This window comes from Heterodontus francisci, chromosome 6, assembly GCF_036365525.1.
Source record: "Heterodontus francisci isolate sHetFra1 chromosome 6, sHetFra1.hap1, whole genome shotgun sequence".
Lineage (NCBI taxonomy): Eukaryota > Metazoa > Chordata > Chondrichthyes > Heterodontiformes > Heterodontidae > Heterodontus > Heterodontus francisci.
This window is the reverse complement of record NC_090376.1, coordinates 156516324-156531395: the sequence shown is the minus strand read 5'-3', so window position 1 is coordinate 156531395 and position 15072 is coordinate 156516324. Positions and strand designations below refer to the sequence as shown.

The 15072-nt window shown below is 43.5% G+C and overlaps 1 protein-coding gene across 1 annotated transcript in view; it reads left to right on the top strand.

Moving 5' to 3' along the window:
* The first annotated feature begins 8416 nt into the window (after positions 1-8416).
* The window catches only part of dnajc3a (DnaJ (Hsp40) homolog, subfamily C, member 3a), a 120942-nt gene continuing 114286 nt past the window's right edge, over positions 8417-15072 (top strand). Inside the window, exon 1 of the mRNA XM_068034397.1 lies at positions 8417-8845. Coding sequence (XP_067890498.1) covers positions 8764-8845 — 82 coding nt within the window. The 5' untranslated portion in view covers positions 8417-8763. The remainder of the gene's footprint in view (positions 8846-15072) is intronic.

The window sequence follows — 15072 nt, the reverse complement described above, 5'->3', positions numbered from 1 at the left end:
CGAATGCTTCCTTTTTCTTTTTGACTAGGTTCACAATATCCCACGTTATCCACAGTTCCCGAAACTTGCCAAACTTATCGTTCTTCCTCACAGGAACATGCTGGTCCTGGATTCTAATCAACTGACTTTTGAAAGACTCCCACATGTCAGATGTTGATTTACCCTCAAACAGCCACCCCCAATCTAAATTCTTCAGTTCCTGCCTAATATTGTTATAATTAGCCTTCCCCCAATTTAGCACCTTCACCCGAGGACTACTCTTATCCTTATCAACAATACCTTAAAACTTATGGAATTCTGATCACTGTTCCCGAAATGCTCCCCTACTGAAACTTCGACCACCTGGCCGGGCTCATTCCCCAATACCAGGTCCAGTTCGGCCCCATCCCTAGTTGGACTATCTACATATTGTTTCAAGAAGCCCTCCTGGATGCTCCTTACAAATTCTGCCCCATCCAAGCCCCTAGCACTAAGTGAGTCCCAGTCAATATAGGGGAAGTTAAAATCACCCACCATTACAACCGTTACCTTTACATCTTTCCAAAGACTGTCAACATATCTGCTCCTCTACCTCCCGCTGGCTGTTGGAAGGCCTGTAGAAAACCCCCAACATCGTGACTGCACCCTTCCTATTCCTGAGCTCCACCCATATTGCCTCGCTGCACGACCCCTCCGAGGTGTCCTCCCGCAGTACGGCTGTGATATTCTCCTTAACAAGTAATGCAACTCCCCCACCCTTTTTACATCCCCCTCTATCCCACCTGAAGCTTCTAAATCCTGGAACATTTCGCTGCCAATCCTGTCCTTCCTTCAACCAAGTCTCTGTAGTAGCAACAACATCATAATTCCAAGTAGTAATCCAAGCTCTAAGTTCATCTGCCTTACCTGTTATACTTCTCACATTGAAACAAATGTACTTCAGACCACCTGTCCCGCTGTGCTCCGCAACATCTCCCTGCCTGCTCTTCCTCTTAGTCTTACTGGCCTTATTTACTAGTTCCCCCTCATTTATTTCACTTGCTGTCCTACTGCTCTGGTTCCCACTCCCCTGCCACACTAGTTTAAACCCTCCCGAGTGATGCTAGCAAACCTCGCAGCCAGGATATTTGTGCATCTCCAGTTTCGAGAAAGAAGTCTTGGAAATCCACCACACTCCCTCACAGCCAGGTGGGAAAGGCAGTACTGGGGGTTCAGATGGATGTAAACGATTCCATGGCACCTTTAAAGAAGAGCTATGGAGTTTTCCTGGTGTTCTGTCCAACATGTATCTCTGAATCCACACCACCAGAATCAAGTTACCTGGTCTTTCATCTCGTATTCGCCTGACTTTGTGTTGCACTAATTGGTTGCCACTTCTGTCTGCAAAGCAAAAGTGACTACACTTCTAAAGTAATTCATTAAATATGAAGCATTTTGAGACATATGATGTGGAAGATGCTATATCAATCTAAGTTATCTTCTTTCTTTAAAGGTTTCTACTCTACACTCAGGTTAAACAGTCATCTGAATTCATTAATACTCCCGCTACTCATTATCTCAAAATCTTCCCTTGCTCAAACGCCACTTCCCAAATTTCACTTTAAAGACTGTCTTTAAAGTGCTTTGTTATTTTCAGAGAATCATAGAATCATACAGTATGGCCTCTTTGGAAGAGCTGTTCAATTTCGTCCCAAACCACAGCTCCTTCCCAATAACCCTGGAAATTAGGCCTCTTCAAGTGCATGTCAAATTGTCTTCTGAAAGTTCCTGAGGAATTTGCTTCTGCTACCCCTTCATGTAGTGAGGTCCAACTATTTTAAATCTATGGTCATTGATCCACTTGACAGAAGAAATAGTTTCACACTACTTGCTTTATCAAAACCCTTCAAAACTTTGAACGCATCTATTAAGTCTTCCCTTAACCTAGAACCATAGAACCTTTTCTGCTCTAAGGAGAACAATCTCAGTTTTTCCAACCTCTCCACATAACTGAAATCTCTCATCCCTCGTATCATCCTAGTAAAACTCATCGGTATTTTCTCCAATGCCTTGATATCCTTCCTAAAATGTGATGCCCAGCATTGTACAGCTGAGGCCTAACTAGTGACTTGTGAAGGCTTTGCATAACTTCCTTATTTTGCATTAAATGCCCCAACTTAAAAAGCCAAATATCCCATATATTTTAACTGCCTTTTCAACGTGCCTTGCCACCTTCAAAGATATGTGAATATGCACTTCTAGATGTCTCTACTATTGCATCAATTCAAAATAGTATCATTTAGATTACACTGCCTCTCCATGTTCTTCCTTCCAAAGTGCGCCACTTCACACTTATCCACATTAAATTGTATCTGCCATGTGTTTGTCTATTTCATCAATGTCCCCCTGAAGCCTATTACCACCCTCCTCACGATCTACTATATTGCCAAGTTTTTTTTTTAAATCATCCGCAAACTTAAACATTGTACTCTCTATACCAGGTGCAGGTCATTTGTATATAACAGAAGAGCAATAGTCCCAAATTTTTCCCAAAATATACTTTAATCATAAAAATTTGTAAAAAAAATACATTACAGAACAGTTCAAAGCAGTTCAAATTTGACATTTCAGAAAGTACAATAGCAATCAAGTTTGACAAATTTGTTAGAGTTCTTTGAGGTTATAACAGGGTAGATAAAGGGGAACCAGTGGATGTGGTGCATTTGGATTTTCAAAAGGCATTCGATAAGGTGCCACATAAAAGGTTATTGTACAAAATAAAAGGTCAGGGTATGGGGGTAATGTGTTGGCATGGACTGAAGATTGGCTAACACACAGAAGGCAGAGAGTCGGGATTAATGGGTCTTTTTCAGGTTCGCAAGCCATAACTAGTGGGATGCCACAATGATCGGTCCTAGAGCCTCAACTACTTATTATCTATATTAATGATTTGGAGGAAGGGACAGAGTGTAGTGTATCCAAATTTGCTGACGACACAAAAATAGGTGGGAAGGCATGTTGTGATGAGGACACTCAAAGAATCTGCAAAGGAATATAGATAGGTTAAGTGAGTGGGCAAAAACTTGGCAGATGGTGTTAAATGTGGGAAAGTGTGAGGTCATCCACTTTGGCAGGAAGAATAAAAAGACAGATTATTAGTTAGATGGAGAAAGACTACAAAATAGTGCAGTTCAGAGGGATCTGGGTGTTCTTGTACATGAAACACAAAATGGTAGCATGCAGGTGCAGCAAGTAATTAGGAAGGAAAATGTAATTTTGGCCTTTATTGCTTGGAGATTAGAGTTTAAAAATAGTATTGTTCCAACTGCACAGAGTGTTGGTGAGGCCACACCTGGAGTACTGCGTACAGTTTTGGTCCCCGTATTTAAGGAAGGATATACTAGCTCTGGCAGCAGTTCAGAAACGGTTCACTCAGCTAATTCCTGGGATGAAGGGATTGTCTTATCAAGAATGGCTAAACAGGTTAGGCCTTTATTCATTGGAGTTTCGAAGAATGAGAGGTGATCTTATTGAAACAGAGAAGATTCTAAGGGGCCTTGACAGGGTCGATGTTGAGAATATTTTTCCACTGGAATCTCGAACTAGGGGACATAGTTACAGAATAAGGGGTCACACATTTAAAAATGAGATGCAAAGGAATTTCTTCTCTCAGAAGGTGTTGAATCTCTGGAATTCTCTACCTCAGAGAGTTGTGGAGGCTAGATCACTAAATGTATTTAAGGAGGACGTAGATAGATTTTTGAAATCTCGGGGAGTCGAGGGTTATGTGGAGCAGGCCTGAAAGAGGAGTTGAGGCCTGGGACAGATCAGCCATGATGTTACTGAATGGCAGGGCAGGCTTGAGGGGCTGAATGGCCTACTCCTGCCCCATTTCTTCTGTTTTTATATAATCAGATTCCTTCAATACAGAACATGAGTTGACTCACAACTCTTTCCATTCCATTTTATATGCAATGTACATTTGCATTACACAGCAAAAACATATTTGGTGCGTTCAGCCCAAGGGGTTTTACATAGGTTCCAGCCCCTCAGCATACTATGGCGGGAAGGCCTTACACAGTGACCTTTCCCCATTGAGCCTTTATGGCAACTGCCCCAAGCTTTAGTGCGTCCCTCAGCACGTAGTCCTTGACCTTGGAATGTGCCAGTCTACAACACTCGGTCGTGGACAAATCTGCACTGGAAGACCAGCAAGTTTCTGGCAGACCAAAGAGTGTCTTTCACCAAGTTGATGGTCCTCCAGCAACAGTTGATGTTTATCTCACTGTGCGTCTCTGGGAGCACAGAGTCCTGTGTTACAGAGCTGCTTGGGATGAACCTCGACAAAAACCACTGCATCTCTTTCCAGAACTGCTTTGCAAAGTCACATTCTAGAAGGAGGTGGGCAATAGTCTCTTCCCCAGCACAGCCACCTCGAGGCAGCATGCAGAGGCAGAGAGACTCCGGGCGTGCCAAAAGGATCTGACGGGCAGAGCCCTTCTCACCACCAGCCAAGCTACGCCTTGGTGCTTGTTTGAACATTCTGGCGATGAGGCATTCTGCCAAATGACTTTGGCAGTCTGCTCAGGGAACCATCCGACAGGATCCACCATCTCCTTTTCCCATAGGGCCTTGAGGACATTCTGTGCACACCACTGCCTGATGAACTTATGGTCAAAGATGTTTATTCGCACAAACTTTTCCACAAAGGATAGGTGGTATGGCATGGTCCAACCGAATGGAGCATTCCACGGCAATGTGACCATCCTTCACAACACCGGGGACAGACAGAACCTCAGCAGGTAGTGACACTGAACGTTTGCATACTGGAGTTCTATCAGGATGAGGGCGATGTTGGGTACGATTTTTCCCCCTTTATCCAGAGGTTTGAACATCGGGTCCCCGTGGCCCCAGTCCATTTTCGACGTCCAGATAAAGCGGAAGGTGGCTTGGGTAACCGCCATGGCACGACTGTGGGGTATGGGCCAGACCTGTGCCACATACAGTAACATGAACACCTTGCACCTGATGACCAGGTTCTAACCCGCAAAGGAGAGAGAGAACGCTGCTCCCACATGCCCAGTTTATGTTTTACCATGGCTACTCACCCCTTCCGCATGCCCCAGCCCCTCGAAACCATATCCCCAGCACCTTCAGGTAGTCTGACTTGACAGTGAAGGGGACAAAGGATCGTTCAGCCCAGTTCCCAAAGAACATGGCCTCGCTCTTGTCACTATTTAGTTTGGCTCCCGAGGCCAGTTCGAACTGGTCACAGATGCTCATCAGCCTGTAAACGGACAGCAGATCCGAGCAGAAGATGGCACAGTGGCACAGTGGTTAGCACCGCAGCCTCACAGCTCCAGCGACCGGGTTCGATTCTGGGTACTGCCTGTGCAGAGTTTGCAATTTCTCCCTGAGACCGCATGGGTTTCTGCTGGGTGCTCCGATTTCTTCCCACAGCCAAAGACTTGCAGGTTGATCAGTAAATTACCCCTAGTGTAGGTAGGTGGTAGGGGAATTGAGGGGATGTGGTAGGAATATGGGATTAATGTAGGATTAGTATAAATGGGTGGTTGATGGTTGGCACAGACTTGGTGGGCCAAAGGGCCTGTTTCAGTGCTGTATCTCTAAATAAAAAAAATAAATAAAAAGACAGCAACGTCGTCAATGCACAGGCAGGCTTTAACCTGAGTGCCTCTGCTGCTTGGGACTGTCACCCCTCTTATGCCCGCATCCTTCCTAATGGACTCAGAAAAAGGTTTGATACAGCAAACGAACAAGACAGGGGACAGAGGACAGCCTGTCTGGCTCCAGTTTTGATTAGGAAGCTTTCTGATTCCCACCCATGTATTGAGGCTGCACTATTGATTTTGTGTAGAGCAGTTGGATCCAATTGCGGATTCCCTCCCCAAACTCCATTTGGGACAGCACATCCATCATGTAGGTGTGCAATATCCTCTCAAATGCCTTCTCCTGGTCCAAATTGATGAGGCAATGCCGACCCCTAGGGGACCTTACTGCATACTTCTCTTCAGTCAGAAAGACATCTGTTCACTTCTTTCTGCTTCCTATTTAATTAATTACGTACCCATGAACATGCTGGTTCCAACTAAGAATTAATGTTGTCCTTGACAATGGTCTCCAATAGCTTTTCCACCATTAATGTTAGACTGACTGGCCTGTTGTTACCAGGTTTTTCCCTCTCCCCTATTATGAACAGTGGTGTAACATTTACAATCCTCCAGTCCCCAGCACCACTCCCATATCCAAAGAGGACTAGAAGATTGTCATCAGAGCTTCTGCTATCTTCCCACAATATGGATCCCCATCTGGACTGGGTGACTTGTTAACTTTGAGTGATACCAACCTATTTAATGTCTCCTTTATATCTATTTTTATCCTATCAAATATTTCTGCTCCGTCCTCCTCTACTGCAACTAAACTTCATCCTCTTTAGTGAAGACAAATGCAAAGTATTCATTCAATGCCTCTGTCATGGCCTCTGCCTCTACAATCAGATTTTTGTTCCTTTTTGTCCCTAATTGGCCCGACAATTCCTTTAAGTATCCTTTTACTTTGTATATGTTTATAAAAGATGTTTGGGTTCCCTTTTATGCTATCTGCTTTTTTTCATATTCTCTCTTTGCTCTTCTTTGTGATTTCCCCTGCAGTTTCTGTATTCTGCCTGATGTTCCATTTATTCTATATTGGACATTTGTCATAAACTTCTCTTTTTCATTTTAATCTCTGTTTTCTTTGTTATCCAGGGAGATCAAACTTTGAATGTCCTATCTTTTCTCCCCATAGAAATGCACTTGGTTTATACCTGTAGTGTCTCAAATGTGAAGGCCTGCCAGCGCTCATTTACTGTTTTCTTGGCCAAACTTTGTTTCCAGTCCGCCTGTGTTGGTCGTTTCTCAAATCACTGAAACTGGCTATCTTCCAGTTGGATATTTTCACCATAGATTTTTCTTTGTCTCTTTCTGTAACTACTTTAAACCTAATTATATTACAATCACTATTACTCAGATATTCTACTGAAACACACTCCACATGTCCTACTTCATTCCTTAGAACCAAATCTGGCACTGCTTCTTTCCTCGTTGGGCTAGAAACATACTGATTAAGAACATTTTCCTATACACGTTTTAAAAGTTATTCACTTTCCTTGTATATTTCCTTTTGTATATTAGGACAACAGAAGTTCCTTACTATTATTGCTCTATCAATTTCACATTTCTCTAAATTTTCCGACAGATTTGTTCCACTATCTCATTATTTGGTGGTCTATAATAAACATGCAGCAATGTAACAGCTCCTTTGCTATTCTTTAAACTCGAATCAAATAGATTCAGTCTTTTAACCCTCTATTATATCACCCCTTTGTGAAATTGCAATATTATCTTTAATCAATACTGCTATACCCCATTCTGTCTTTTTTTCATTTCCTATCCCTCCTGTAGCCAGGAATGTTTAGTTCCCATTCCTGCTCATGTTTAAGCCATTATAGTCAATACATCATAACCCCTTGTGGCAACTTCTGCCTCATCGACCCTTTTTGTGAAACTCCTCACACTAACACATATGCATTTCCAACTCCACACTAATCTGCTTTGCTTTTTTCCTTCATCTAATTCCTGAACGTTTTACACTTTTTCCTAATTTTCTATGTATCTTGTCACTCCTCTCGACTGCGACATCCTGGTTCCCTCCCCCTACCAAATTAGTTTAAATTCTCCACCACAGCACTGGTTAAACTCCCAGCAAGAACATTGGTCCTAGTCCTGTTCAGGTGAAATCTTTCCGGTTTGTAAAGGTCCCTCCTGCGCCATAAATGGTCACAGTTTTAGTTTGAAATGTTTTGTGAATCATATTTAAGGTTTGGGATTAATTGCTTGTTTGGTTTAATACATTTTGTATTCCATGGTATCACGCCCTTTTTACCCAACCCCTTGTGCGCAACATTATGGGACGTCTGCCAATTGGCTAAATATATGTCAGTCCAAAATATTAACACAGAACTAAATTGATTCACACATACTGTAAGTCAAGTTTTCAAATTATAAATAAACTTTCTACATTTGACAGCTCTATAATTTACTTTTTATTGCAATAAAGCCTTAACCAAAATCATGTAGCACAATTGGTCATTCCAGATTCATTTGCATTATACTTTACAAAATCAAGCAATTGATTCATTACAACACGTGGGAGATATTTGTGTTCTTCAGCGAAAAGACAAAACCTAGCCAGACTGATAAAGAGAATTGTGAACCATCTATACCTTGCGATGCCTTTAAAATTATGAGACGTCTGACACAAGCCTTGGTCGGTCAACTTGCGCCTGAGCTCCACGTAGTGGAACTTGGAAGTTGTGGGTGGGGCTCTGGCTGGTCACTGTCAAATCAAAACGGAGGTAAGTGGGTGTGACTCCCTTCCATGTTATCCAATCAGAGCAGACCACGATTGATCCGTGTTGGTTTAAGTGGGGCCTCAACAGCCGCTATTCGCGTTTTTGGAGGACGGGGAAAACAAACAAGTTGGACGGAGCTTTTGGAGACACTGGGCAACTTTCGACAGACAATTGGGTGTACATGCGCGGCATTACCACTGTCAGCCTGTGGCCGAGTTAGCGTGGACCTGCGCTGGAACCACGGGAGGGGAAGCTTTTGCGCGATCGACTCGGGCGCAGGCTTTCCGGGAGCAGCGGCGGCGGCGGCTCGCGGGGTGGTGGAGGGAGACTCTCGAGCTCTGCCGCTCGGTCAGAGGATTTTGAACGAGCTCTCGGCCGTTACCCTGCCCGAAATGGTGGCGCCACGAGCGTGTCTGACTAAAGTGTTCTCGTATTTCCCCTTCCTGCTGGTTCTTATTGATCTTCAGTATGAAGGTAAGGGAGATAAGGCAGCCGTGGCAGTGATGGTGCTTTTTGTACTTATTAGTGATCGAAGTAATTTGTCACTTGCTCACTTTTTTTTTTATTAAAAATTCCTATGCAGCTCCCGCTTCTCTTTCCCCCTCCCGCTCCCGCTCCCGAAGCCCTGTCCAGTGCGTTTTGTGGCCGGTCATCACGGATGATCCAGAGGCGAGCAGACAGCAGGAGTGTTACAATGACTGGGCCCGACGTAACTTGATGGAAAGGCTGTTGTACATTTTGTCTTTTTAGTACAATAAATTGACTTTTTCGATGGTTATTTATCACTATGAACTCGCAGGGGTAGCAATATACAAATCGCTATGATCGTGTCAGTTTGGTACCTGCTATCTCGGGGGGGGGGGGGGGGAAAGTGCAATGCCACCGCTGCCCATGACTTCCAGCGTCTCCATTATTTTCAAATAATTGATAACTGGAACTGAGAGGATCGTGGTTATTTTGTTGAATGTTATAACCTACTTTTTGTCTTGGGAGGTTTCAGAAGGGCGCTTCAGGTCTCCATGCTGTTTGCTTTTTGACACATGACTTTTGCCATTTGTGTAATTTGAATTAGTTATGGGTGTGCATTAAGTTGGATACTGGGAGGTGAAACGCTAGTAGAATCTGAAGTATTTAGTGAACATGATTGTATGTGTTATGAAATGTAGTACAAAATAAATGAAACTTCCCATAGACAATTTATTTCCCTAAAAATTTCAGCAAAGTTTCAAAATGCAGTTGAGTAAAACACTGCTGAATATCAAGACAATTGATAGAGAAATTTATATTCCATTTGTATAAATAATTGAAGGGAAAGCATTTACAGGGCTGTTATGACAGCAGGAAAGTGGGATGAATTAAGAACTCTACCAAAGAGCATTTATGTAGCACCTTTTTAGTGCAGTAAAATGTCCCAAGGCAATTTGTGTGAAAGCAATTAGACACTCAGCCACATGAGATATTCAAGCAGAAGACCAAAAGCTTGGCTGAAGAGATAGGTTTGAAGCAGTGTTATGAAGGTTGAAAGAGGTTTAAGCAGGAAATTCCAGAGCTTGGGGTTTAGTACCACTACCAGTAGTAAAGTGATCTAAATTTGTGATGCTGCATAAGTTATTGAAGGTGACAGGACAGATTGAGTGGTGAATAAAGCATACAGTATCCTGGGCTTTATTAAATAGGGGCATAGAGTACAAGAGCAAGCAAGTTATGTTGAACTTGTATAAGATACTAGTTCGGCCTCAGCTGGAGTAATGTCCAGTACTAGGTGCCGCACTTCAGGAAAGATGTGCGGGCATTGGAGAAAGCACAGAAAAGCTGAGAATGGTTGTGGCGATGAGGAACTTCAGTTATGAAAATAGATTGACGAAGTTTAGGACTTCTTGTTTTCCTTTAAAGACTGATGTTTTGATAGGTATTCAAAATCATGAGCGGTCTGCACAGAGGAGATGGGAAGAAACTGTTCCCGCTTGTGAAATGATTGAAAACGAGAGTGCGCAGCCTAAAGTAATGGCCGAGAAGCAAAAGTGATACGAGGAAAAATGTTTTCACCCAGCAAGTGGTTAAGGTCTGGAATGTGCTGCCTAAGAATGGTGGAGGCATGTTCAATTAAAGCATTCACAAGGGAATTGGACTGTTTTCTGAAAAAGGAGAATGCAGGGTTATGGGGAGAAGGTGGGGGAATGGCACTAGGTGAATTGCTCTTTTGGAGAGCTGCTGCAGACACTGAACTGAGTGGCCTCCTGTGATGTAACAATTCTGTGATTCTGTTTTAGGCAAGGACTAGAATGCAGATTTGTAGGGCTGGAGGACATTAGAGATATATGGAGATATGAGATAATGAAGGGGTTAGAAATCAAGGATGAGAATTTAAAAAAAGCTTTGCCAAACTGGAAGCACAAGTGAGTGGAACTTTGCAATTTAAGGCAAGGACAGAAGTGTTTTGAGCTCAGGTTTATGGAGGGAAGAATGTTGGAAGCTGGCCAAGGTTTCAGTCGAGCAGTCAAGTGTAGATGTAACAAACTCATGGATGAGTTTTAGTAGGTGAGCTGAGATAGGGGCAGTCAGGTGCTGTTGTTGAAGTGGAAATAGGTGGTCATGGTATGGATATGTTGCCAGAAGCTCATCTCTGGGTCAATTGACACCCAGGTGAAAAGTCTGGTTCAGACTCAGTTGCCAGGGAGAGGGATGGCGTCACTGGCTGGGACTGAAGAAAATGGCTTTTGTTTTCCTCCATTTATTTGGAGGTAATTTCTGGTACTGGATGTTGGGCAAGCAATCTGGCAATTGAGAGACAATGGAGGGATTGGGAGGTGAAGTAAAGGGTTTCATCAGCATTCATATGGAAACTGACAGGTTTTTGGACAGTATCATCCAGTAGCAGCATGTTGATGAGAAATAGGAGGCCAAGGATCTAACTTGGGGGATACCAGAGGTAACGGAGTGGGAAGCGAAGCCATTGCACATGAATCTCCCGTTATGACTGGATAGATGAGAATGGAACCAGCTGAGTGCTGTCCCACCCTCTGGATAACAGTGGAATGGTGTCGGAGAATGATGTGGCCAGCTGTGTCAAGGGTTGTTGAAATGTTGACAAGGAGGGATCATCTACCTTTGTCACAGATGCTTCAAGTTGGTGACATTCTGTAAGAGCTGCTTCATTACTGTGGTAGGGACAGTACAATGATTGGAGAGTTTCACATATGGAGTTCTCGAAAGATGACACAGATTTGGGAGGTGGCAGGTCATTCAAGGACTTTGAAGAAAGGGAGGGAGATGGGGCAGTGTGTTTTGTTGGGGGGGGGGGGTGCAGTGTTCAAGGTGTTTTTTTTTTAAAGAGTGATAGTGAATTTGAAGGAGACAGGTCAAGTACCTGAGGGTGAACCATTAACAATCAGCTAACAAGGGACTGAGGAAGGGAAGCTGGGTGGTCAGCAGTTTAGTGGAAATATTGCTGAGAAGAAGCTGGGTGTTTGGTAGATCTTATTGACAAGATGATCTGTAAGGGGACTTGAGAGTTAGGAGGGAAACTAGAGAAAGATGAGATCAGGGCTAGGGTAGGGGAAAACATTGGAGGAAGTTTGACCCAGTAGGCTGGGGAAGGGAGGGAAGTGGCAGATGCAGCTGATCTCAATCTTGGTGACCAGAGTCCATGAGTGCCTTGTGCTTGTTGGAGATGAGGGAGATGGGTTTAAGAAGACTTCCCAGTGAGATTTAAAAAAAAAATGATCACTATTCCAGGATCATCCTGGAATGCAAACAGTTTTGACAGACAAGAACAGGATAGTGCTTCTTCTGATCCAGCCAGACCTGGTGGTGAATGGCTAAGCCAGTTGTCTGCTATATTTGTTCTAGACTGTGTCCCTTGGATTTAAGGGAGCAGTAGTGGGGCAACTACCTGGGTGAGAAGGAGGCATTGATTTTAATGGGGACTAGTACTTCAGTGGAGATGATGTGGCTGAGCAGATTGATTAGCTGCAGAAATATCTGGTGGATAGAGTGCTGAAGGCTTGACAGCTGGGATTTTGGAAGTGAATTGGGGAGAGTATTTTCCAGGGGCTGACATGGAAGGAAATGTGAGGTGGAGGGGTTAGTAGGATATGGGCGGAGAGAAATGCATGCAAGGGATCTGAGATGGCTTTATCTCTGACTTGATCAGAGTGGCAAGGTCAAGGAGGTGGCTGTGAATATGGGTTGGGATGTTCTTATCTGGAGGAAGAGACTAGTGAAGAATAGATGGCCAGTGAACTCTGATGAAAGAGCATCATGATTAGATTAGATTAGATTAGAGATACAGCACTGAAACAGGCCCTTCGGCCCACCGAGTCTGTGCCGACCATCAACCACCCATTTATACTAATCCTACATTCCTACCAAACATCCCCATCTGTCCCTATATTTCCCTACCACCTACCTACACTAGTGACAATTTATAATGGCCAATTTACCTACCAACCTGCAAGTCTTTTGGCTTGTGGGAGGAAACTATTTGAGATGGAGGTTAAAATCAGAGGATGAGACTTTGGCTTGAAATCTGAAGAAGGAAAGTGGTGAAGATATACAATGATTTTTTTTTTTAATATGCTACTTGGGTAGGTGATGGTGAATGAGGATTAAGGGAGAGGGGTGTAATAAGCAGAGACCTTCAATGGAGGGCAAATGCCAGAGGAGTAGGGGGACATACTAAAGTGTGTTTTTTTTTTTTTGGTGGAAAAAGCCACACCACCACTACCCCTGTCTGTGGGGATGGGGGCCAAGTGATGGAAGCTACAGCCACACAGGGAGGCTTCATTTAGGGGGAAGATGTCGTCATCACCCAGCCAGATTTCCATCAAGGCCATGGTATTTAACACCATCATCCATGATGAGCATGAGGATAGCAATGGTTTTGTTCACAAGAGAATGGACAGTTTGAAGGGAAATGGTGGAGAGGGTGGTGACAGATGATCCATTGGCATAGTCTACAGGGTCAGAGCAGGGAAGGATGAATTGGACTGGAAGGCTATTTGAATGATTAGCCCACAAGTGCGCTGGGTAGGAACATTGAGAGTAGGGTAGGGCAGTTGGAGGTTTCTGCTTAAAAGGAAGCTGTGATGAGTGCCTTGATGGGGCCTTTTGGAAAGGCACAAGGAAGCTGTAGGCTTATCCAAGATGTAGTTGAGCCTGGGGTGTTGGCAGAGTTGGGGTAGGAGTTTGGGAGGCCAAGTACCTAAGGGGGAAGAAATGAATCGTAGAAAGTTTAAGGCACAGAAAGAGGCCTCTTGGCCCATCGTGTCTGTGCTGGCTAAAAAAAAATCCATCCATTCTAATCGTACCTTTTTAAGCATTTGGTCCATAACCCTGCAGATTACAGCACTTAAGGTGCATATCCAAACTCCTTTTGAATGAGTTGAGGGTTTCTGCCTCAAATACCCTTTTCAGGCAGTGAGTTCCAGACCCTCACCACCATCTGGGTGAGATGGTTTTTCCTCATCTCAGGAGGGATAATGACAGGGGGCCCAAGGAGAGGTGGTGCAAGTTTTTTTTAAAAGCGGTAAAATTGTAAATAGAAGTGATTGGCTGCCACTCAGACTAGAGCACATGCAAATTGACATGGGGAAAACTCAGGTTATGTAACCATTTGGATACATATATCCTGGTAGTAAATGAGGAATAAAGGGGAGACAGAGTCCAAAGTTAGTCAGAGGTCCTTTGGGATAAAGTTGACATAGATAGGGTGAAGTCAGCATGGAGCATTGACAAATTCTGTTTGGAGGCTGATGTGATCGTCCAGGAGCTATTTGAAAGGTAGACTATCTGAAGGTGCACTACTCGAGGTCTTCGGTGGGAAGGAAGATTCAGGAGGTGGGCAGAATAAAAACGGTGGTGAAGTTGGACAACCAAAAGTGGCAGAGAAATTTATTTCAGCTCAGGAGTTGGTAGGCAAAATGTGAGGTAATCTATTTTGGGGCCCAAAAAGAATACAACAGGATACTTTGTAAATGGTGAATCTAGAAACAGTGAGGGTTGAGGAGTCTTTGGGGTGGGTGGGGGGGGGGGGGGGGGGCTGTCCAGCTACTTTGTTTTCTGTACATGTTTGTGACATCTATCAGTCTAGGGGAATGCTGGCCTTTATATGTAAAAGCTAGAATACAAAAATGTATGAGATGTGCTTCAACAATACAAAGTCCTGTGTAGATTACACGAGTATTGCAAGCAATTATGGGCATCATACCTTAGGAAGGATGTGTTGGCCTTGGAGGGAATGCAGCATAGACTTATCAGAATAATACCTGGACTCAAAGGGTTAAATTACAGGGATTGATTACACAAACTAGGGTTTTATTCTCTTGAGTTTAAAAGGTTAATGAGTGAGTGATTTTTGATCCAAGTTTTCAAGATACTCGGGAACAGATAGGGTAGATGAAGAGAAACTAATTCCAGTTGGGGAATCTTAAAAAATTAGGTCTTGACATTTTTTCAAGAAGTGAAGTTGGAAATGCCTCAACAGTAGAAGTTTTGTACTCTTCGAACAACAGAATTGTTAATTTTACATATGAAATCTATGTACTTTTGGGTAACAAATCTTCAAGGAATATGGGACAAATGCAGGAATGTGAAGTTGAATATTGGATCTGACATCATTGAATGATTGACTAGTTTGAGGGGCTAAATGGCCTTCTCTTGTTCCTGTGTTGCCAGGGATTAGACAGTAGCTGAAAAATCAG